Source organism: Rana temporaria, chromosome 6 (assembly GCF_905171775.1).
Source record: "Rana temporaria chromosome 6, aRanTem1.1, whole genome shotgun sequence".
Taxonomy (NCBI): Eukaryota; Metazoa; Chordata; class Amphibia; order Anura; family Ranidae; genus Rana; species Rana temporaria.
In genome coordinates this window covers 142,544,803-142,569,498 of record NC_053494.1, presented here as the reverse complement: position 1 = coordinate 142,569,498, position 24,696 = coordinate 142,544,803, and the positions used below count along the sequence as shown (strand labels likewise).

General features: G+C 43.6%; 1 protein-coding gene across 1 annotated transcript in view; it reads right to left on the bottom strand.

The window, feature by feature from the left end:
- The window catches only part of SPAG16 (sperm associated antigen 16), a 1,251,920-nt gene that overhangs the window by 991,341 nt on the left and 235,883 nt on the right, over positions 1 to 24,696 (bottom strand). Inside the window, exon 10 of the mRNA XM_040357476.1 lies at positions 5,569 to 5,702. Coding sequence (XP_040213410.1) covers positions 5,569 to 5,702 — 134 coding nt within the window. The remainder of the gene's footprint in view (positions 1 to 5,568; positions 5,703 to 24,696) is intronic.

Below are 24,696 nucleotides of genomic sequence, written 5' to 3'. Positions count from 1 at the left end.
AATTTCTGTATCTCTAATAGAGTCAAGTAACCCGTGATCCACTAAGATGTAGTCTATTCTAGAGTACGTTCCGTGGGGGGGGGAGAAAAATGTGTAATCGTGTTCGTTTGGATGGAAAATCCGCCACACGTCTACTAGTTGACGTTCATGTAACTTAAGTTTAATTCTCTGTAGTTGCTCTATTTTTGTCACCCTCCCACGGGACGTACTGTCTTCCGTGGGATTGAGAACAAAATTTAGATCCCCCATCAGGATTATATGTCCTTCGGCGAAAATATTCAATTTGCCCAGAATTTTGCTTAAGTATTGGATTGGGTGTAAGTTTGGAGCATATATATTAGCTAGTGTATATGTGATATTATCTAGCTTTATTTTGAGGAATAGAAATCTCCCCTCTGGGTCTGTTAACCTCGCCTCAAGCGTAAATCCTAGCCCTCTTGTAAACCCTATAGCCACACCTCTTGCTCGTTTTGAGATAGAGTCGCCGTAGAACCACGTGGGATATGCCGGGGAATATAGCTTGATATTTGCGTCTAAAGTCAAATGGGTTTCCTGGATATATACCACATCCGCTCTAAGTTTTTCAATCTCGCCCAGAACTTTAAGTCTTTTGACCGTTGAATTTAATCCCTTTACGTTATAGGATAAAAATTTAACTTCTGTCATTTCCTATTGCTTGGTCGTTTCCATATGCGTGCTGAACATTCTAAGAGATCCCTTGGGAGCCATAATCCCGTTTCCCACCCTATTTTGGGGGGGGGAGTGTTCTCTCCCCCTCCAAACCCACCCCCCCATCTCCCCCTTCCCTCCCCTTGCCTAGGCCAGTACATCGCCTCTGAACCGTAGGGATCCACGATACCCCTTTCCCGTTGGTTCTTTTGGATGAGGTGAGACCCCCTACGCCCCTCCCACACGCTGTCCCCGGAATTTCCCGGTGGCTCGATCTTATGTGTGTGGGGATACAGATCCGCGCCACCTTGTTACCCTCTCCAATCACTCGCCCTCCGTCCCCCCTCCTCGCCCGTCTCTCTAGCCCGTTTCTAAAGGCCCCCTCTGGGGGTAACTATTATCTAATCGCTATTCCACCCATCCCGGTAATTCAATCACCGGAATGTCCAGTTTATGACAGAACTCCCCCAGGTCTTCCGGAAATGTTAGTTTAGCTGACACTCCTTCTTTGTATCCTATCAGGCAGGCTGGGAACCCCCATTGATAGGTAATGTTAGATTTCCGCATCTGTTCCAATAAAGGTTTTAATTGCCTTCTTCTAGACAGGGTTTCCCAGGCCAAGTCTGTGTAGATCTGAATCTCATTCCCCTCAAATAATAAGGGGGGTTTTCTTCTCAGTTTCTGCCATATTTCATTTTTGTCTTCAAAGTGCCTGAACCTGACGATTATATCCCTATCCCACTTGCTTCCTCCCTCCCTGGACTTTCCCACTCGATGTGCTCGTTCTATTTTTAAGGGGCCTTCCCTCCCGTTGTTTAGGAGGGGGAGGAACAAGTCGTTGAGAATTTTCCTCAGGTCTTCACCCTTCACTTCCTTAACCGATCTAAGCCTTAAATTTTTCCTTCTATTACGGTTCTCATAATCTTCGAGTCGATATTGCAACAGCCTCTGATTTTGTTTCATAATTAGATGTTGGTTGTTTAACTCCTTAATTGCAAGGTCCTGTTTTCCTATCTTTTTCTCGGCTTCCTCCACCCGTTCTAACGTGTGAAATAGGTCCGTTCTTAGAGTGCTAATTTCCTGTCTTATTACATTCTCCAGTCTCCTGAGCATAATGTCCATTTCCCCCTTAGAGGGAATATGAGAATCCGAGCTAAGGTCTTCCATTTGGGCTGTTACATGTTCGAGTTCGACTGACGTGTCCGCACTCGGGGTTTCCGCCCCCCCTATTCCCTTTTTATTTGTCCCCGTTTTTTCTGTTTTTTTAACCAAGCCTGGGCTCTTCGCACTGCCTTCTGGCGTCATGTAGTGTCTAATTGTGCTAGTAGTGGCAGTGTCTTTAGGGATTTTAGGGGCGGCGCCCCTTGTTGATCTGTTCATATTGTGTTTTTTTATCGCTCTAATACGTTTTCCCAGTTTGAAGGGGGGAAGGAGGACTGCACTCCCCCTCTCCCTCCCCTTCCTCCATAAGTGAGGTTTCCCTCTTTTTTCTCTCCCTTTTCCTTAAACCGCCCAGGAGGGCACTTCTGGTGACTCCCGTAGGTTCGGGGCTTGTCCCTACCTGGGTTTTTAGCTAAGATTTGTAGGGTCAAGAGCAAGATCTAGCGCTTTTCAGGTTCGCCGCCAGGTTAAGTATCCGCGGTGTGTGAGACAGACTCGTTTGTGGGATCAGACGCAGGGTCTGTAACTTTCTGCTAGACCAACAAGGTAGGTAACCGCAGTGTGTAAGACCGTCTACTCATGAATACATTAATTCCGAGCCACTGTGGGCACAAAAAGTGAAGTAGAGCATGTACGGGTTGAGTTAAAGAGGCACAAGCGGAGTCTGCTGTTTTTTTTACAAGTCCGCCAAGGTAAGTGTCCGCAGAATGTGAGACCGTCAGCTCCTGGTTGCATTGATACAATACAGGTAATTGCACATGTAGTAAGTTAAAGCATGTCCCTGCTGATTCCAAGAGACAGGCGCAGTGTCAACTGCTTTTCTACTAGTCCGCCAGGGTACGTGCCCGCAGTGTGAGGGACAGCCCACCCAAGAAGGCTTTGCTTCCACTGAGAGTACGTGAACATTCAATTACGAAAAGAAAGTGCGAACATCATCGGCAATAAGTGGCCCTCTGAAATTAGTGTGATTACCAAGTTGCACGTGGGCTCCCTTTAAATAGTTCCCTCCATGCGCTTTTGTAGCTAACCTATAAGGGTCTACATATGCGATTTGTATGGCAATTCTCCTTCCATGTCTCCACTGTAAGAAGGTGGGTCATAGGTTACTCTCCTTGCCTAGTGCGGTTCATATATCCTATATCCGGGACCCCGGAACCCCGGTGGGCACAAGACAGAGCAACCAACACATGAGGAGGAGGAACATCAGGAATAGGAAAAAGAAAAAAAAAACGCCACTGCAAGTGAAGTCTAGAATGTTACCTGGTTGCTGCGTACTGCTCACACCACTGTGTCCTGCACTGAACAGCTGTGATCAGCTGTGGTCGCTGTGTACGGCAGGGAGAGGGGGACTGCCCCACACCATGAAGGGGGGCTTCCCTGCTCTTCCTCCGTACCTTACCTTACCAGCGGTCTCATGGTGGAAAGGCGGGGTGCGGCGGGCGGCGGGCTACTGCCGGAGAGCGGTGATGGCAGGTGGACTCCTCGGGGTGGGTGGGCTATCCACTCGGTGGGCTCCCTCTATGCGGCACATCCGCTGTCGCTGGGCCTCCTCCGGGTCTCTGTCCTCCCATCTCCCGATGCGCTGTCGGATCCGTAGCGCGGGTGGTTCCTCCCTCCGACGTGCGTCGAGACAGGGGCTTTTGTCCGTCTAGGCTGAGGGTAAGTTCTATGCAGTATGAATCTCTGAAAAAGACTGCAGTTGCAAATCCAGAACTTGTGAAGCTTCTCATAGCTCCTCCTTGTTAGGCTGCACCTGTTCCCTATCCTCTGACAGTGAACCTTCATCCTCAGGTCTTTTAATCCTTTTGTTTGAGGATTTAGAGCAGGGAAAGGGGCACACCCCGGTTTCTGCTTCTTGTGAGGATGCTGCGAATATAGCAATTAACCTCTTATAGACCAACAAATGCAATGCAAAAAACGTACAAACAAACATATGCAGAGTGGCTGCAATGTTGGGGGAGGCTGCAATGCAATGCCTGACAGGGCTGGTGGCTCAACCTGTGGGCTGCCTCAAGTCTATACAGGGGAGGATGGCATCATGCAAGCATGATAAGGGCCACCAGATTCAGGTGGCGATACCCTGGTGCCCTTTTATATTCCTGCCCCTGAACCTTTTCAACAAGGAGACAAAAGTCTTAAGCTAAAAGCAGAGGAACTTAACACAGGTGCATCAACAGCTGAACTTATGCTGGCCATACACTCCACGAAAAATCGTCCGAACGAACTTTCGAAAAACGAACGTTCGGTCGTGAGCGCAAACGATAGTGCCATCATGTAATGACCGATAAATCGTTCAGTGAACATAAATAAAAAAAAAATTGGTTCTTTTTTTTACATATACCTAGTGCAGAAAGTTCGGACGGGAAACACGTTAACCTTCCGATTTATCGTTCGTTCGGCAGAAAATTTCCAAACTTGTCCTTCATTTTTTTCGGCTAAAAAACGTCCCAACGATTTTCGATTTTGTGCCCATTAACTGTTCGAAAAACGAAAGATCTTTCTGAACGACCGAATTTCGGACGAATTTTCGTATAGCCAGCATTAGTTTAGCAAAAAACAATGCCTGCTAATCTGCACAGTTAGATGCTGAGTAGGCGTCTTACGCAAGTCTGTATCCAAGCTTACGTGCCCCAAGCTGCTGTGTCCCTCTGGCTTTACAGAGCTCTGACGTCTGGGCTTTTTTTAAGGGCCCGCCCTGTGTCTGCACCATGAGTCGGCGAGCACATGTGCGTGCGCCAGCGGAAACCACATTGTCACTCCGCCTACAAAAGCGTGCACGCGTAGGGAAATGGTGGAGGCAGAGAGAGAGATCCCCCAAGGAGCACCGTAGACCCAGACTACGAGGGACTCCCCCTCATAACTGTGGCAGAGCCTGAAGCGGAGGAAGTGAGCCACTAAACAGACCGGCTAACACTGAGCTTTCGTTCCTGGAGAGCATGGTAAGCAAAACACCAGGTATGCCCTTTTTGCTGCCTCTAGTGGCGGAAAACAGATAAGACCTGCAGCTACTCAAGGAAGACAATCCTTAAGGTATTTACCTAGGATTGTCTTCACTTGCCTTATCCCCGCTGCAGGATACTGCTGAGCAGTGACCAACAACTTAGACACTGGCGAAAAAACTGAGGTGCTCCCAGTATGGGAGGGGTTATATAGAGAGGAAACTTCCTGTCTAATTGATTACACCAGTGTCCAGCACCTGAAGGTGAAATATAACCCACTTTTTACTAATTACTAGGCTCTGTGTCCCGTGATGTACGATAAAGAAATGTATGTTTGGATGGGCCCAGTTTATGTAAAAGGTGAGCTTAACCTTTTAAATTCAAACACTGTTTCACATCAATCAAAAGTGCCTCTAAAACCATTGACAAAAGCAAACAGATGTCCTTGAACAGTTGCCCTAAGCCTTTCAAATACAGTTCAAACAGGATGTTTTAAATTGAAAAAAGAGTGAAGCATTATAACCATTAGCACTTTTCACGCATGTTTATTGCTATAGAAGTAGTTGGTATGAAAATACTAATAAAATACAATAGTTGAGTTCTAAGTAGATGGTGGTACACTGTTGCACCCGCTTATTGCTGAAATATTGCTGTTACTCTGTTGGTATGGCCTATCTCACTTGACTTTATGCTTACCAAGGTAATAATGCTTTTAAATGAAACTGTTCATAGGAATGGATACATAACCAGCTCAAACATGTCCATTTGGAGACATACCAGTAAAAAGTAACTTTCCTACCTGCTGACTGCCAGTTCATGTGCTTTCAGAGTGTTGCTCAGGTTGTACCCATTTGTCTTCAGGAGATGGCTACTTTTCCCCTTCAGCTGAGCCAAACGAGGATTTACTCTGGTATCAGGAGGGAATTCTGAGTCCTAAAAGTGAATATAAACAAAAACTTTGTAAAACAGAAAGATAAGCATACGTATTCTCCTTTAAATAAGTAAAAATACCAAAGCCCCATTTAATGGACACTGAGGTCTACCACTGTTGAAATACATTGTTCATGTCATTTGTGCAACAACTACATCAGCCAGTAGGGGGCAACATTTATATGTTTGTAGCTGTATCTATGGTTAAACTCTGTCTTATCTCTGTATAATAAAGTTTCCTGTTTCCTGTCTGCAGTTAAGCAGCAAAACCCGTGTGGACTGTGCACCGTCTGTCTGTTCTGTAGGGCTATATACAGAATTAATAACACAATTTCTAAACCATATTAAAAATATAATAACATTAAGGTACTTCATTAAAAGAAAAGTATGGGATTCCCTTTTTTTATCATACTTACCTAGGTGGATGCAGCATCAGTCCGATGCTGCATCTGTCCCCCCGGCTCTAAGGCTGAGAACCGAGCAATCAAACACCACTGATGACTCAGAGCCTGTGAGTCACCGGCTCTCTGCTTTGCCCCCCCCCCCCCCCCGTGCTCACTGGAGCTGGTCCAGGCATGTGGGCGGATCCCAACCATATGGCGATATTTTCCAAAGCTGGACCGGCTTTGTGACATCAGCTTCAGCACGCTGTCTGCTGAAATCGGGTCACAGGAGTGCAGAACGATCTGCACTGCTGTGATCCACAGGAGAAGGACAGCCAAGCAAGCTTTGGTTGTACTTCTCCTTTAACTTGCTTAGGACATTTCTCAACAGGCTTTTATTCGTGCCTGAAATGCTTCTCTACCTATACAGATCAGAAGAAATGCAAAAAGAGATTGAGTTGATGCAGATCAGAAGGAGGTCAAATGCACCCTGTCAATGTCGATGAACTCTGAATGGTCTCTGAAACACCTCAAATGTATGTCAAATGCACCTGAAAGCAAGGTGAATTTGCCCATTAACACTAGCAAAAACTTAAAGCAATGCTTTCATCACACATACCGTAACAGCGTGTGCAATTAGTTTCCTGCAAAAGAAGGCACAGTAGGAACCACAATGAGAGCATGCAGGCAACCTCACAAATGTCATATTTCTGAAAAACCTGGTGAAAACGGTAGCACTAGAACAGAAGAAAGTTAGAAGAGACAGGCTGCTAGTGAGTAAACTGCAGGGGGGAATGATCGAAACTGGAGCAGCTGTACATGGCAACCAATCAGCTTCTATGTTGAGCTTGCTCGGTCGAGCTTTAAAATATAAAGATGAATGGTTGTCGCTCTCCATTTTTTCTTTAGCAATGTACACTGCATGGCAGGGAGATGGCGGCAACATTGGGTGGAACCATGAATGAATACTCAATCTGTCACTGGTGGAGGAGGGCCCACAGAAAAAGTAAATCTGCGCTAATGTGCATCTTGGAGAGTTCATCTGCACACAGCGGAATTCAGTTCTGCAATAAGGGCTATTAAGGCGATAGTAAAGGCGGATTTTATTTTTTAAATAATGAACATGTCATACTTACCTGCTCTGTGCAATGGTTTTTCACAGAGTAGCCCCACCCCTCCTTTTCTCAAGTCTACTGACGGTGCTCCTGGCCCCTCCATCCTGCCAAGTGCCCCCACAGCAAGCAGCTGGCTATGGGGGGGGGGGGGCACCCGAGCCAAGGCTCTGTGTGTTCATTTACACACAGAGCCATGATTTGCCCCTGCCCCCTCTCTCTCCTCATTGGCTCACTGATTGTGATTGACGGCAGCAGGAGCCAATGGTGCCTATTGCTCACTTAGCCAATGAGCAGAGGGAGTCCCTAGACTGCCGAGACTCTCATGCACTTCACTTGATCAAGATCGAGCTATTGGGGGGCTGCTGCACACAGTGTTTTTACCTTTATGCATTGGAGCCTTTAGAACCACTTTAAAGTAAACTTTCCTTTGCTTTACATATATAAAAAGTTGCCCTCTCCAGCAATACCGTATATACTCACCTTTCATCACTCCTGTGTGGTGCTGTTCAGCCCCCATAGCAATGCGAAGTAGACAACAAGTGCCCCAAACGAGTATGAGACCCATAAATGGCACAGCACTGCCACATGGATGCAGGGAAGGAGTCCATAGCCCTAAATATGTCCCAACAACCCGATTTGGAGCTTACACTGGGCTTTCTGTTCCTGGACCTCACACCACAGTGGAGTTTTGTGGGAGCATGAAAAGGTTAGAATATGCTAGTGGGAATGTTTGGGAGTTAGCTGACATTTTGACTATGGCCTTCATGGCTGTAGTTTGGGGAAGGTCAGAGTACCCAATATATAGTATATACTGGTTTTGGGTCAGTGACCCAGAAAGCACTAAAGCTTTTAGGTCAACAAAACAGCCAGGCAGCTAGCATTTTCTAATGGAGAGTGCATCAATAGAGTTCTTTATACCTCATTGGCCTGGCACCTGTGAGTAAGGGTTGAGCCTCCACAATTGCTGCTTTCTCAGAGCACTTGATAACCTCATCTTGTTTCAATGCTACATTGCTTTGCTGCTTCTATTTAGTAGAAGGTAACATGTGCTACCAAATGTGTGCATTGGGATTTTTACAACTGCTGTTAATGGACAAGCTACAGTTTACAGAAGCTAATTAAAACAGATATCACAACAAAATGCTGCAGTTGTTTTAAGCTTCATTTGCATTCTTTCCCAATCTACCTTATTAACCTTCACTATTAACAGGTAAATAATTCCAGCAAACAGATCAGTTTGAACATTTTCCCATAAGCGAGTTGGATAATAAGAGTTGTCACTTTTTTTTTTTTTTTTGGCCAGCTTCATCTGCAGGTTTTAAAGCCTCCGGAAAAAAACTATTGCAGAGATAGCATTTTATTTGGTATATTACCTTGCATCCCTACTGATAAAATAACCTTGATGCATAATCTTTTCTTGGCATTAATCTGTGTAGCATCAAATTCTTAATGATATAATTGCTTGTTATTATCTTACTGCGCATTCATAATTCTTCACATATTGTCCCTGGGAGAGAGCCTAACTGGTGTGCATTATAATTGCTCTACTATATAGATCAAAAAGACCCTGTGAGCGGTAATAAAGCTTTAACATCCCCACTTGAATTTATTATAAAAAAAATATGGAAGTCTAGGTTTTATGACATTGCAATCAAATAGCAAAACTAGTGTCATATTTACCAGACATTAATGTACCAATTACTAATTTATTCAAGGTATGACCAGATAAAAAATTAATAGTACGCAAACAATCCTTTGTTATTGTTCTCTGCAACTTGGGGGCTATGCAACTGCATTTGACTTCTTCAACCGAGAAGTGTAGCTTTTGAAAAATTTAAAAAATCACCCATGCCCATGCACGAATGGAGGAATACCAGAAGTGACCCCGAGTTTGGCCCTCGTTGATTTTCGCCAGTTATCTGCTTTTTAAATGTGAGTTTTTTAGCTGTTTGTTTTTAATAAACCCTTTATACAATGATAATGCACTACGAGAGTCTTCTTCCTTCACCCATTCCTATTTGGTAACATATGGAAGAGGATATCTTTAGGCATAATAGAGACCCAGCATTCCATAACAGCATATAGAGCATCGGAAATATTTAACAGAGGACCTTCACAAATCCATGATATGCCGTCATCTCTGAGAGATAACACACGCTGATTTAAAGTATATTTAAAGGGGTTGTAAAAGGTAAAAAAAAAAAAAAAAAGTTTCCTAAATAGCTTCCTTTACCTTAGTGCAGTCCTCCTTAACTTACCTCATCCTTTGATTTTGCTTTTAAAATATCCTTATTTCTTCTGAGAAATCCTCACTTCCTGTTCTTCTGTCTGTAACTCCACACAGTAATGCAAGGCTTTCTCCCTGGTGTGGAGTGTCGTGCTCGCCCCCTTCCTTGGACAACAGGAGAGTCAGGATGCTCTCTACGTTGCAGACAGAGAAAGGAGCTGTGTGTTAGTGGGCGTCCTGACTCTCCTGTTTTCCAAGCGAGGGGGTGAGCACAACACTCCACACCAGGGAGAAAGCCTTGCATTAATGTGTGGTGTGGAGTGTTGTGCTCACTCCCTTCCTTCGGAAAACAGGAGAGTCAGGACGCCCACTAACACACAGCTCCTTTCTCTATCTGCAATGTAGAGAGAGTCCCGACTCTCCTGTTGTCCAAGGGAGGGGGCGAGCACGACACTCCACACCAGGAAGAAAGCCTTGCATTACTGTGTGGAGTTACAGACAGAAGAACAGGAAGTGAGGATTTCTCAGAAGAAAAAAAGGACATTTACTAGCAAAATTAAAGGATGATGTAAGTGAAGGAGGACTACACTAAAGTAAAGGTAGCTATTTAGGAAAAAAATGTTTTACCTTTACAACCCCTTTAAGGTGAGAGGCCAGAGAGCACGGAGGTGGCACGGGAAGAAAGGGATTAAGTCACCGAAACATATAGATTTCTCACTATGGTGAAGAGATAAATCACACATAGCTATCCAGGACACAAAGGACTTTTTGATAGAAGACTTTTACCTTGTCTATATGATCTTGGCCTTGGATGGCAGCTGTAATGTTAAAAGGGGAGGCAGCAGTGGTACTTCAGGGGGGGGGGGGCAGCAGTGGCACTTGAGGGTGGTGGGGCAGCAGTGATGTTGAGGGGGGTGGCAGCAGTGATGTTGAGGGGGGTGGCAGCAGTGACGTTGAGGGGGGTGGCAGCTGCATTACTTGATGGGGGGCTGGCAGCGGTGGTATTTTAAGGGGGGGGTGTAAATATAAACTGTTAAATACCCTTTCTCATCAGCAGTATGTAGCAGTCTTGTGAATTCCATCAGTGTCTGGTTAAAGCTTTATAGGACCCGCAAACCTCTGCCTGGACAGTGCTGATTGGCCCTTTGCTGATCACACACACCTCCCAAGAAAAAAAAAACATCTCTCTAGCAATAAACACCAAACTGAGCATGTGCAGAGTGACTCTAAACGCTCTGTGCTATCAGGAGATGGTTTGGGGACAATGGAAGAAGAGGAGGATCAGAGAAGATAGGATCAAACAGCCTTTTTACACAATGTGGAGAATTAATCCCTTTGGTTCCCGAGTATAACAAGCATATATTGCATATACAGACTGATTTTACCGTTGTGGGTTTAGTAACACACTATATGCACTGTCACTAATTTAAATCTCAAAATGGTGTGTAAGGAGTTGCACATAGATTAGAAACTTCTTAAGGAATTTTAAAATCTGAAATTTACAACCAAGTAGCATAATTTACATGAAATCATTTGTATTTTTTATTTACAAAAGTTAGATTATTTTTATATTTGTCTGGAGAAAAATAGATGTACCCTATTGTTCACAAGTAAAATGCAAACTTGGAAGAATATATGGTATTAAGCATTGTTTTTGAGCTTCCACATAGATTGCTTTGTATGTGTCCGTGACATTCAGTTCCTCTTTGGGACCTCAGCAGAAACCTATTCCATCAATGAAGACTCAAGACTGAGAATTTCATTTGCAGAAATGAACCTTAAGCTCTTAAGAATAAAACATTCAAGCAGAATTCTACAAATAGCTCGATGTGTTATACTATAACTTGCTCAATGGGATATCAAACATAATGTAATTATAAAGAAAGTAATTTATGTACTGTATAAAGGGTCTTGTGCATTCACCACTGTAAATCAGAAGCAGAAAAGGAGAATGTTAAATGCACTCCTTGTGGCTTTCATCCTCGTATATCAACGTGCTTTGAAATGTTACGACTACAAAACATTCATTGAGTTATTGTTGCCGTTTTTCCCCACAGAAAAAAAAAACAAAAGTGTTTAAAACAGAAAATTTCTCTTTTTCTTTAAAAAAAAAAACATTTCCTTTAACTACTCTGAACATTTTAATTATAATATATAGGTTTATGCAAATGAGGTCTGAATGAGAGAAAAATGCTTGATTCCTCCACCCATGCTAAACAACATGGATGGCTGAATCTTCCACCGATCGCTATAATATTCTGACAGTCTCTCAGCTGTCAGAATGCCCAAACCATGGTTTTAGTTAAATGGCTGTAGTCACTGTTCAGATAACTTACTCCTTTGATTACTCAACTGAAGTTGTCAAGCCGGGTGGTGTGGTACCACCATTGGCTTGAATTTTGGTAGATTCATGGGAATTGCACAAAATATTGAGCCATGTTTAGCCAACTTGTACGTTTTTGCTTTTTTACATTTTAACGGGGTTGTAAAAAAAAAAAAATTCTAATAAAAATAACAAACATGGTATACTTACCTACTCTGTGAAACGGTTGTGCACAGAGCAGTTCTGTTCCTCCTCTTCTGGAGTGCCTTGCCAGCGCCCCTTCATCGGGTGCCCTCACAGTAAGCCGTTTTCCATGGGGGCACCTGTTAGGGTTGCCACCTTATTCCTTTAAACCCGAACACATGAATTACACAGGTTCTGAGGCTGATTTAATGCAGATAAGGTACCAAGTGAGTTGATCAACATCTGGGGCCGGCAGATCCTGTCACCGACTCACTGATCGCACAGGTGAGTCGGCAGAAGCACCGGAGGGCGGCAGGAGGGGGGACGCCCCCTCTCGCTGCCCGTAAGAATGATCAAGCGGTGGAACAGCTGCTATGATCATGCTTATGGTGTAGGAAATCGCTGACTGAAAATGCCGATATCTGAATGATGCCTGTAGCTGCAGGCATCATTTAGATATACCACCACAAAGCCGAGGATGTCATATGACGGCCAGCAGTCTGCAAGTGGTTAGCCAGCCACACAACCTGTGTAATCAATATGAGTTTGGGTTTAAAGGGATGAGGTGGCAACCCTAGCACCTGTGTGGGCACGCTCCTGCGTCCTGCTGCTGCATCCATTGACACAGACAATGGGACTCAGCCATGTCCCTGCTTCCGTGCCACTGGATTTGATTGACAGCAGTGGAAGCCAATAGCTTCTGCCTTCAATCTGCCCAATGAGGAGAGAGACAGTGGCTGGAGCCGCTGGGCTCATGCTGATCGCTGGATTGGATCAGCTCCATTGAGAAAAAGGCGATGTATAGGGGCAGCTGTAGCAATGAATGTTTTTCATCTTAATGCATTACGGTGAAAAACCTTGAGACTTTACAACCACTTTAAGGCCTCACACAAAACTTTAAAACACAATTAAACATGCTTGTAACTGATTTGACCTTTATAATGGCTCCCTGCAATCCACTGTGCACCACATTCAGACTAGTAGAGGGAAGATCAGCACCAAGAACCAAGGTTGGAAAGGGATCATCACCAAGCTCACTTGTCAGGTGTCCACAAACTTTTGGTGAAATCATTTATTACTATGTATTAGCAGGGTGATCAGACAGTGAACGCAAAAGTAAAAACTCCCCAAAAAAATATTTAACTGGATCAAGCAAAGTTCGCTATTATCGCCCTTTTAAGAGCCGGTTCACACTGGGGCGACTTGCGATCCGACTTCATGTCGCCTCAAGTCGTCCCAAGTCGTGCTGTAGAGAAAAACAATGGAAGTGAATGGGAGCAGTGTTAATACACACGACTCAAGGCGATCCGACTTCAGAAAAGGTTCCTGTACTACTTCAATCCGACTTGTAGGCGATTTGTACCCATTGATTTCAATGGAAGTCGCCTCGGAAGTCGGATCACTGTCTTAACTGAAGCTACTTTCTAGGAAGATGACATACATTTCTCAGGCAAACCCCTCCCTCCCCCTCCCTCTCCCAGAGCCGATTGTTGTTTTATTGGCCACTGGAATGTCTCCTGTCCTGGAGACGACTTCAAGCCGTGTTGTAAATCTCCCCAGATCGCCCTGTGGTTCACATTCAAGTCGTGTTGGAATCGCCTCTGGAAGTCGCCCTGGAAGTCGGATCGCCCCAGTGTGAACCGGCTCTAAGGCTCGACTCCTTTTGGCACCCTGGGTAGAGGATACATAACATGGCCACCATATTCCCCCAGAACATCTTCAAAAGACAGTCAGAGATGAGGTCCCTAGTAAGTAAGGGCAATATTTTATAAAGGCTGTACATACTCCACCACAGCCCATCAGTAATTTACAGACTAAGTTTGTCAAGAACACTGCGATTCACTACACTGCCCACTGGTTGTTAATGTGAATATAAAGCAGACACCAATGTTTCTTTCAGGATTGTGAGAGATGCAATCAAGATTAAATGATGCCCAAAAGGTACAATGTGTTAACTCTTGCTAAATAAACTAGACGTGTTGATATCGATCTCTCTTTAGCTTCTTTAGGGGAAAGCTATTCTCAGTACTAGAGAGGATGTAAAATGTGGGGAATACAAAGTAGAACTAACCCACCCTTTCCCTCCATCACAGAACACATTGGTAAAAGGTAGGGATGAGCTTGTTCGCAAACTCCGCATGCAGACCCCGCCAGGAAGTCTGCACTGCGCTGCGCTAATCACAGGCAGGGAGACATTTCCCGATCTCTGCAGCCACACATCGGGACAATGTCTCCTTGCCTGTGATTAGTACCAGCGCCGTGCCGACTTCCTGGTGGGCTCTGCACGTGGAGTGTGCGAACACGCCGGAGCTCATCTGTAGTAGAAGGTAGAGCTTTTTGGCAAAAGAGATTTTGGATGTGTATGTGCATTGCAGTTCACACCCCTGGCCCACTCGTAAGAGAACGGGGCCAGATGCCAGGATGATATAACTCCCATGCACATGTATAGGAATTACACCCATCAGTGGCTGACCAATGAGAGGTGTTGTCAGATGCAGAAGACGGAGCAGTTTATGGTGGTCCACTCTAAAACATGTTAAGACTTTAAAAAAAAAAAAAAATGTCATTGTTATGGCGGAGATTTCTAAAGACTCTACATCTCTGTGCCCTTTCAATCAAATATAGCAGTAATAAGCTGCGTTGGCTCCATTTACAAGGTCTATTTGTCAAAGGGAAGGAATGCATGACTCAAATTTTCAAGCAGCTGAGCCCTGTTTTACTGCTAATCGCACATCTACTATTGGATAGATAGGCCAAGAGCCGGTTCACACAGGGGCAACCTGGCATCCGAATGTAAGTGAATGGAGCCGTCTTAATGTACACTACTGCAGTCGCTCTGACTTGAAAAAAAGGTTCCTGTACTACTTCAAGCCGACTTGTACCCATAGATTTCAATGGAAGTTGCCTCCAAGTCAGATCCCCGTTTACAGTGAGGCAACTTTACAGTAAGTCGCCCCAGTGTGAACCTGTTCCAAGGCAAGCCCCTCCCTCCCACAGGGGAACTCCATGCCAAATTTTAAATAAAAACCCGGCATGGGTTCCCCTCCAGGAGCATACCAGGACCTAAGGTCTGGTATGGATTTCAAAGGGAACCCCCTACGTCAAAAAAAACGGCGTGGGGGTCCCCCCCAAATACATACCAGACCCTTATCCGAGCAAGCATACCGGCCAGTCAGGAAAGGGAGTGGGGACGGGCGAGCGCCCCCCACTCCTGAACTGTACCAGGCCGTTGGTTGTCTGGGTTTGTGGGCTGGGGGCTTATCAGATTCTGGGAGCCCCCTTTAAAAAGGGGGCCCCCAGATCCCAGTCCCCCACCCTATGTGAATGAGTATGGGGTACATCGTACCCCTACCCATTCACCTGGTGGAAGAAAATGTCAATATAAAAACACTACACAGATTTTTAAAGTAGTTTATTAGGCAGCTCAGGGGGTCTTTTTCCGGCTTCGGGGGTCTTCCGACTTCTCCCTTCTGCCGGGCACCACCGCTGTCTCCTTTCAGCTCTTTTACCAGCAGGGGCCCGGTCTTCTCCCTTCTTCCGACTTCGGGGGTCTTCTTCCGACTTCGGGGAGGTCTTCCGACTTCTCCACTCTCTTCTCCCACTCTGTGGTTCTTTTTCTGCTGGGCACCAGCAGGGGCCTGGTCTTCTGCGTCGCCTTCTTCTCTTCCTCTTCGATGTTGACTCGACGCTCCCTTCCACTGTAATGCCGGGTGTGCGGTGCACGGCGATTTATATAGGCCTCTTATGACGTCACAGTCCCAGCATGCTCCGGGTGGTGACGACATTAGAGGAGCATTTACTTATTCTACTAACGAGAAGCCTGGAGGGATCACAAAAAAACAGCAAAGCTGTGTAAGATAGCCTGCACAAGTGGATTCTATATAGTGTCTCCCAGGAGTGAACCCTGGTGAGAAAACTTCATGTACAACTCCAACTATTACAGGTCTGCTAAATCAACTCTCGTAGAGACACCGTCAAATTTTTCCAGTTTTAAAAATTACATAATCCACATAGCTAGGTAAATTAATTGTGGCTGTCTTGGAGAATACCTTTTGTGAGCATAAGAACTCTTGTGTACTGCATGGATTTATTTAAAGACAAACTTTTTTTTATTACTGCCTGTGTCCGTGGTTCTGAAAGTGAGGGAAAACAGGAACAGCCGGGAAATTTTCTAATGTGGAAAATTAAACTGGTTACACTGGTCTACAATGAAATTTCCCTCACCTTGGAGAGATTTTCGCTCATTTTCGGTTTTATTTACAGAACAGGAGGTTAAGGTAGTGTAAATAACCACAATTTGACATGAATGGGAAAAAAACACTGTTTAAAACATGCCCTACTCAGTAAAAAAAAAAAAGTTTTAGATAAACTAACTTCAGAGATAAATGTAGCTTTCCTGTAATTAAATGAACATGTTCAAAGGCAATAACATTTCCTCCGGCATAATTCAATATTTACTTCATGCATTATTTAGTGTTTTCAATTATAGAGATATGCCATCAGAAAAAGCTTTAAAATATACTGTAACAAAATAAAACATGTGGGCTGCTATTGCTGACCCTTTCTGAAATTCTAGTGATCCACCTGTCATGATGATCATTAGCATCAATAGTTCTGAGTCACTAAACTTAAACAAGTCTGCATATCAGAAAAGTCAAAGAAAGTGGTAAGTCCTTATTTGTAGTCAGTGTCGGTGATTCAAAATACTGAAGCAGGGGAGTTGGGGGGGGGGGGGGTTAGCAGGAAAATACAGCTATGGGTGCCTCAATGCATCACTCATGGCAGGTTTCCTTTATCAGCAGTGCCTGTGTTATTGCTTAGAATGCCCCACATATCTATGCTATCTATAAAGGGTTTATACCACAGACTTTACTTCCAAACTACTATGATCATGTGATAGAGTGGCATGGATGATGATACAAATGGTAAATGCAGCTGGGAAGCTACATTTTTCTTGCACTCAGACGGCACTGGAGGAGGTGGGAATTACTTAAACAAGGGTTTTATATCCTTTCCCTAAGCTCCTACAGTTCAAGCAGCATGCTGTCAATCTAAAGAGCAGTGAGTGGAGCTGGGCATGGCAGTTCACTGCAGAGTTACTGGCATCCAGCATATAAGCAGCTACAGCAGCAGCAGGGGTAACGACATTACGGCAATTTCACTGAAAGACAGAGCCTATCCAATAGTTTTACTTGAGAGATCAAGTGATAAGTACATAAATGTTTCTGGTGTACTCCTAAAAAAAGCCTGGTTATACAGGTATGGATAGCCTACATCAATGTTTCTCAACTCAAGTCTTCAAGTACCCCCAACAGGTCATGTTTTCAGGATTTCCCTCAGCGGAAACAGCTGTGGTAATTACTAAGGCAGTGAAACTGATCAAATTACCTGTGCAATATAATGGAAAGCCTGCAAACATGACCTTTTGGGGGTACTTAAAGGGGAGTTCCAGCCATTTGTATGTTTATTAAAAGTCAGCAGCAACAACAACAAGTGTAGCTGCTGGCTTTTAATAAACAGGCACTTACCTGCTCCAGCGCTCCAGCGACGCGCCGGCCGGGGCTCCGCTCCTCTCCCCCCCTCCCCGGCCGGCGTCTTCATCTTCAGTGTGGGCACCCGGCCGTGACAGCTTTCGGCTTCACGGCCGGGCACCCACTGCGCATGCGCGAGCGCGAGCGGCACTGCGCATGCGCGAGCGGCGCGGCCCGGCGCCGCGCCCTGTAATTGGCCAGGAGATCGCCTAGGACCTGTGACGTGTCCTAGGCGATCGCCTACAGCAGCCACTTCCTGAAGGCGACTAAGCTTAGTCGCCTACAGGAAGGAGGAAGTGGGACAGGAAGTCCCACTCGTGCTGAAGCCCCCACTCCCCCCCCAAAAAAATTACATGCCAAATGTGGCATGTAAGGGGGAGAGGAGTGGGTTAAGAGGAAGTTCCAAATTTGGGTGGAACTCCTCTTTAAGAACTGGAGTTGAGAAACATTGGGCCTACATCACATATGTGCTTTCAGAGTTTGACCATAGTTCTACTTGAATTTGTCTGATGTCTGTAGCACACAACCCTGGCAGGGTGGACAATGATCTATATTAGAAATGGTGGTGCACTTTAGCTAAGAGGACACTTTCTAAATTTTGTCTAAAGTTTTCCAATGCTAAAAAAAATAAAAAATAAATATGACCTTTAGGCTGGGTTCACACTTCTGTGAATTGGATGCGGGTTCCCCCAAATCCAATTTGCATGACAGGAGATTGTGACTGGCTCTCAATCCATATGGGTTGAACCCAGCTTTAAAATGGTTGTAAAGGCAGGTTTTTTTACCTTCATACATTCTATGCATGAAGATAAAAAGCTTTCTTTGTGCAATGCCCCCCTAATACTTACCTGAGCCCCATCTTCATCCAACGATGTGCAAAAGTGCCTCGCAATCTAGGACCCTGCCTCCTGATCGGTGCCATTGGCTCCCACTGCTGTGAATCAAAGTCGGTTAGCCAGGAGAGAGAGGGGGTGGGGACAAACCACAGCTTGGTGTCCGATTGGACACACGGCGCTGCGGCTCAGTTTGGGTGCCCCAATACTGTAGAAAGCTGCTTGCTGAGGGGACACTCAAGAGAGAGAGAGGGGCCAGATGCTCCAACAAGGGACCCGAGAAGAGGAGAACTTGCGCTGCTCTGTGCAAAACCAATTTACAGAGCAGGCAAGTATGACATATTTGTTATTTTTAAAGAAAAATAAAACAAGACTTTAGTATCACTAATGCATTTCTGAGTACTTTTACATGGTTGGGAAACTGCATAATTGGAGGGGATAGAAAAAGACAATCACTCCACAGGGTTTAGATTCAATTATAGAGCTTAAAGTTGTAGTTTAACTTAATTTTATATTTTTTTATTTCCAAATTAAACAGTCAGTCAATCTATAAATTGATTGAATTGTCAATATATCCATTGACCTCCAGCTCCGTTTTTTCAATTTAGCTGTTAACCTATCCTCCCATCTTTATTGTTGTTAATCTAGCTGTCAGTATATCAGCCTGAGTATTTGCCCACATGAGATACATTGTTAAATACATGACACATATCTTAAAAGCATGACAGAACAATTGTTTTGGTACTTTCTATACAAGCATTGGTGGATTGAAAGCTGTAAAGCAAACTGAGATAACAGTTATGTATGTATCTAACCATCTATTCAACCATGTAGGTTTTATGATGAAAAATGTTATTTATGTCCCACACTGAGCTAGATACATACAATAAAAAATAAAACGGTGTATTCATTTGCCAATATAAAATCAAGGTTATATTAAAAGCTGTTAACAGGCAAAAATGCTTGATTTGAGTCCAAAATCTTTAAAAATAAATAAAAAATAAAATAAAACATGCCGATTTGCAACCTAATTTTGTCAATTGGATAAAGACAGAAGAAAAAAAACACCCCAAACTTCGTCCCTGTCACTATCTTGGCCCTACTGACTGTTTTGACCCCTGGTGACTTACCAATTAAACACAAATTACAGCAGACTTCAAAATATACTGTATTACATCCCCCTCCCCTTCTCAAGCGGGACACACGCTGAATGTTTTTTTCATTCAACCAAACGTCCACAAACGATGTGGATGCAGGGAACTCTTTCATCAGAATACACTGATCAGTGCTGCAGTAGCTGATCGGATGCAGTTTTCCAGCAAGACAGTCCAATGGAAATTGGTCTAACGATCCGCTTCTTTTTTTTTTCACAAGAAAACGATCTGCTTCTTTTTAACAGGGAATTTCGATGTGTATTTAGCTTTTCTCGGACAACCTATTGGCAAATATGCTACAAAATGTAAAAATGATATCCTCATCATTCTAAATGACATAATAATCCTTAAATACCCCTAGAAATATTTTTTTAGAAAAAAAAAACTATATAAAATACATTAAAATAACACAGGCGCAATATGAATATACAAAACCCCCATACAGTAAAAGGTACAACTGTGCGACATTAATAGGTAACCCACACATCTACTGTAAACTGAATGCGATACCACAACGAGAAATAAAGTAACACAAGAACAAGTAAACAAAGCCGGTACACACTAGTTGTCTTTTCGTGCTGCAGGTTGCACAAAAAAAAAAAACTGACAGCTCCGGCCGGAGCCATCATACTAACATTGCAGGTTTAGTTCAGCGATCTCCCTCGCTGAGCTGTTGTGTTCTGACAGGGAGACCCCCCCCCCCTTCAGAACACTCCAATCAGCGCTGTCATTAGTAGAGCGCTGATCGAGAGTTGGGCGGCTGCTGGTTTTCCAGCATGCATGTCTGACAGAAGCCGGCCTAAACATTATATTGTATTCTGTGCTTGGAGTTGGACTTTAAAATAGTTTTGGAAATAAAATTGTAATCCCTGTTTCCATACTGATTACAGTGATACTAAACACACACTGTTTAATTGACATTGTCCCTTCTATTTCTGTAGGTGGATGATGGCACTGTAATTATTGGAATAAAAAAAAAAAAGTACCCTTTGCCCAATTGATATACAGCTGTCACATGACACAGATCTTTCCTAGTCTGTCTGTAGGGAAACAAGCAAGAGGAGCTTCTAGTCCTCTGCTGCTGGTCATATGTTCAAATGAAAAAAAAAAAAACAGCCTTTGGAATACAGAGTAAAAATAAATAATCAATATCATTAAACGGTTTTAAAAATTGTCATACAAATATATATTTGAAATCAAATCTTTATTATTTTGTGGAAATTACATGGTATGAACAGATTTCTCCCAGTCACAGACTGTGTCATGCCCCTCCAGCCTGTGTCTTAACCACTTGCTTACTGGGCACTTAAACCCTCCTCCTGCCCAGACCAATTTTCAGCTTTCAGCGCTGACGCACTTTGAATGACAATTGTGCGGTCATACAACACTGTACCCAAATGACATTTTTATCATTTTTCCACCACAAATATGGTGGCATTTGATCACCTATACGGTTTTTAATTTTTGTTAAAAAAAAATAATTAAATACAGATTTATTATATATATTTTTTTATATTTTATTATAAAATTTAGCAAAACAGGTAATTTTTCTCGTTCATTGATGTACGCTGATGAGGCTGCCCTGATGGGCACCGATGGGCTGCACTGGTGGGCACTGATAGGCGGCACTGAGAGGTGGCAGTGATGGGCACTGATGGGTGGCAGTGATGGGCACTGATGGGTGGCAGTGATGGGCACTGATGGGTGGCAGTAAAGGGCACCGATGGGTGGCAGTGATGGGCACTGATGGGCGGCAGTGATGAGGCATTTATAGGTGGCACTGTTGGGCATTGATAGGTGGCACTCGTGGACATTGATAGGTGGCACTGGTGGGCACTGTGGCACTAGCAGGCATTGGTTATGCGGCACAGAGGAGGCAGATGTGCCTCCTTTCTCTTTCGGACCAATATACCTTTCACATAAGCCGGTGATCGGCTTTTTTTCTCCTCACTCTGTCAGCGTGAAAAAAAAGAAAAAGATTACCGGCTTTTGTTTACATCACGTGATTGACTGACAGCTGACCACGTGGTAAAGGGGCTGGGACCGCCCCCTTACTCGGATCCGTGATCACCCGAGTCTGACTCGGGTGATCACAGCGCACGCCGAAGGGGAGAATGTCTATTGACGTCCTCCCGGCATTTGGGGTCCACTCTGTAGCGGTCATTCGGCTATAGCTCGGGCACCAAGTGGTTAAAAGAAGAGTGAGGTGAAGGCTCCATTAATCTACATGCAATATCAAACCCCCTCTGTGTTTTGCTGGTTAGTGGGCATAGAGGAGAAATGGGGGAGTGGGCTGTCGTTTTTTTAACTGTGTATATGCCCCCACGTGTGACTCTATAGTCACATAGGCTGCTCAGATGTGATAGGAAGGAAATGCTCAACATAGAAACTCATTGACAAATGAGCATGTGCAGAGTTGCAACCACAGCTGCAAAATCCTTAGCTGAATACAGGAAACAAATATATACAGCGAGTAGTACAGCATTTATTGATAGTTGCTTAAGATGTGGGTTTAGTGACACTGCAAATTTTTCCTTTAATCTTTGCTTTGATTGTGGAAGACTTATTGTCAAAATGATGTTCGGAGTTGGTCAACAGGTGCAGACAGTTGAGACTATCACATATAATGCTTCCACAACCTATTCCTGCTTTATTGCCATTGTTAAAAAAAAAAAAAGAAGAAAGAAAAGAAGTTTAATAAGAAAACTTTCATTACTAGAAGAACCAAGTGCAGAGTCTACCTCTTATTTTCCTTTCCTTTACAGAATTTATTTACTGCTTAAGTACCGGTGTTGTTCAAGACCTTTCACCAGCCTAAAACACATCAGCCTTGAACACTGCCTTCTCTATACATGTTTTCAATAAACATTCAATCTGAAATATCACTTTACTGCGATTTCCCGAGTGCTACTTTTTTTTCTACATGGATTAACTCTATACCTACATCATTAGAGATGACTGAAACGACCTGGAAGGTTGAGCATCATTTGGTACATTCTACTTTAATATACTTATCGCAAGCAAATACAGCAAGCTTTATTTGCACATCTTCTGAGCATCACTAAAGATCATTGCATATCATTCTGGGTCGTGTTGACAGTAGGTTATAGGCTTTAAAACATGCTTGGGATAAACCTAAATCTATAGTCAGATAACGAGGTTATATGAAAAAAGCAAAACACAAAAAAAAAAACACACTCCCCCCAAAAAAATGGCCAGACTCTATGGACTACAGTCTTTTTCTGCCGTAATTTTTCTATGCATCTATACATGTTCATCAAATACTAGCCAATAGCACATTCCAACTACCGTTTTTTTTTAAATGGCATACTGAAAAACATTGTCTTCCTAACCCAGGTTTAGCTCTAAACAAATTGAGGAAGAGTTAGAATTTCTGTTGGGCCTTAATTTGTGTGTGTGACCCAGTTGAGGCGATTCCCTCTCACTTCTTAGGGGGGGGGGGGGGGGGAGTGACACCCATACAATAAAAAACATATGGAGAAATTAAAATATGACAACGGCTCTAACCCTTCCCCTCTTTAGCCAAAACTAAATTAAACATTTTGGCTGGAGTTAGACTTTAACAATTGTGACCCTAGGTCACTTGGTTATCGCTCTCCTCCTTTTTCAACAAGGAGTCACAAGTTTCCCGCTGCAATGAAACACAATTCAAACTTTCCAACAGAAAAAGTTAGAAAGCTTATTTTAGGACTAGTTCACGTCACATACAGATCAGTGCGTTTTGGTTTCTGCATAAAAAGCACATGGAAAGTAGGTTATATGGTTTCCAATGGCATGGTTCACACCAGTGCGGTCAGTTCCAGGAAAAAAAAAAAAAAAGAATATTATGCATTTTTCCTGCACTGGACACATCAAAAACACACTGGGAATGCATCAAAAATGCACAGGACCCCCAGTAGAGTGAAAAAACAAATGGAAAAAAGAAGAAGGAATGCATCAGAAAAACACATCAAAAACACATAAAAAATGCACTGGAAAGCATCAAAAACATGTTAAAAACTGGAGTGGGTTTTTGTGGTGTGAACCAGCCCTCGATGGCTATGGCAAGAGGGAAGAGCTGGCAACTGGTTGAGCAGAACTAACAAGTAAAATAAAATGGTCCCAATCCAATTGCAACCTTTTATTTAAACTATTAAAAAGTTCAATGGAGAATTGAAAAATCATGATAAAATATGATAAAGATAGAAGTTTGCACATAAGGCTAGATTGCCAGAAAAGTATTTCATATAAACTCTTGCGCTACATAAAATGCTTGTACAATAAGAAAAATACAATACGTAAGAAAAAAAATTGAGATTTAAAGAAAAAGTATTTTCCAGGTTGTAAAATTTTGCAAGCCGTAAAAATCATCAACTTTTTATTCTACCGACGTTCACAGGTTTATTTTTAATACGTATGCATATTTCTCATTCCAAATTCAATTTATCTGTCCGCTGCCATATAGCGGCCCATCAATTTAATGTCACACTCCCACAGAGAGCTCCGTGTCCCATCTAGAGGCGCAGCATGTGTTGGCCACAATTCCTAATACAGGAATTATTTTCTTAGCACCATCTTGGCAGCCGAGATGGAGCCACGCTGTGGGCTTCATTCTATAGGCAGAAAAGGAAGAGGTGAATTGGAAAATTACATTTTTAAATCATTAGAACTGGACAGTAATCTGGCTATTTTCATTAATAACTAAACATCGTTTTTAACCTTTCCCCGCTATCCAAAAGTATAAAAATATTCATCTGGAAGAAAGAGAAGTTACGGAAAATGTTGAAAACCATTATTATTACTGATACTTATGTAATAGGGTTTAAGGGTACAGAAATACCAGAGGTCAAGGATTTAAAGTGGTTCTAAAGTCTAAAGGTTTTTTACCTTAACACATTAAAATATTTATTTTTCCCTTTAGCTGCTTTTTCTACCCCACCGCCCCTGACTTCTCCTCTGATTTATTTAGTTCTGTGCATGGCTGCAGGTCTTCTCTCTTCAATTCCCCATCTCGCAGTACACTCCGCTGTCCCGAAAGCACCCTCCATGTTGAGGGCATGTGGCCTGGCCTGGTTCCAGTGGGGGGGGGGGGCGAGGCGCTCAATCGCCCCCCTTTATCTAACATGTCCGGCTACATGTTCGGATAAGGGTCTGGTATGGATTTTGGGGGGGACCCTACGCCTTGTTTTTCACTGCTGTCATTCTTTTCACAAGTCGCACATATATTATGAGGTGCGACTTTCATACA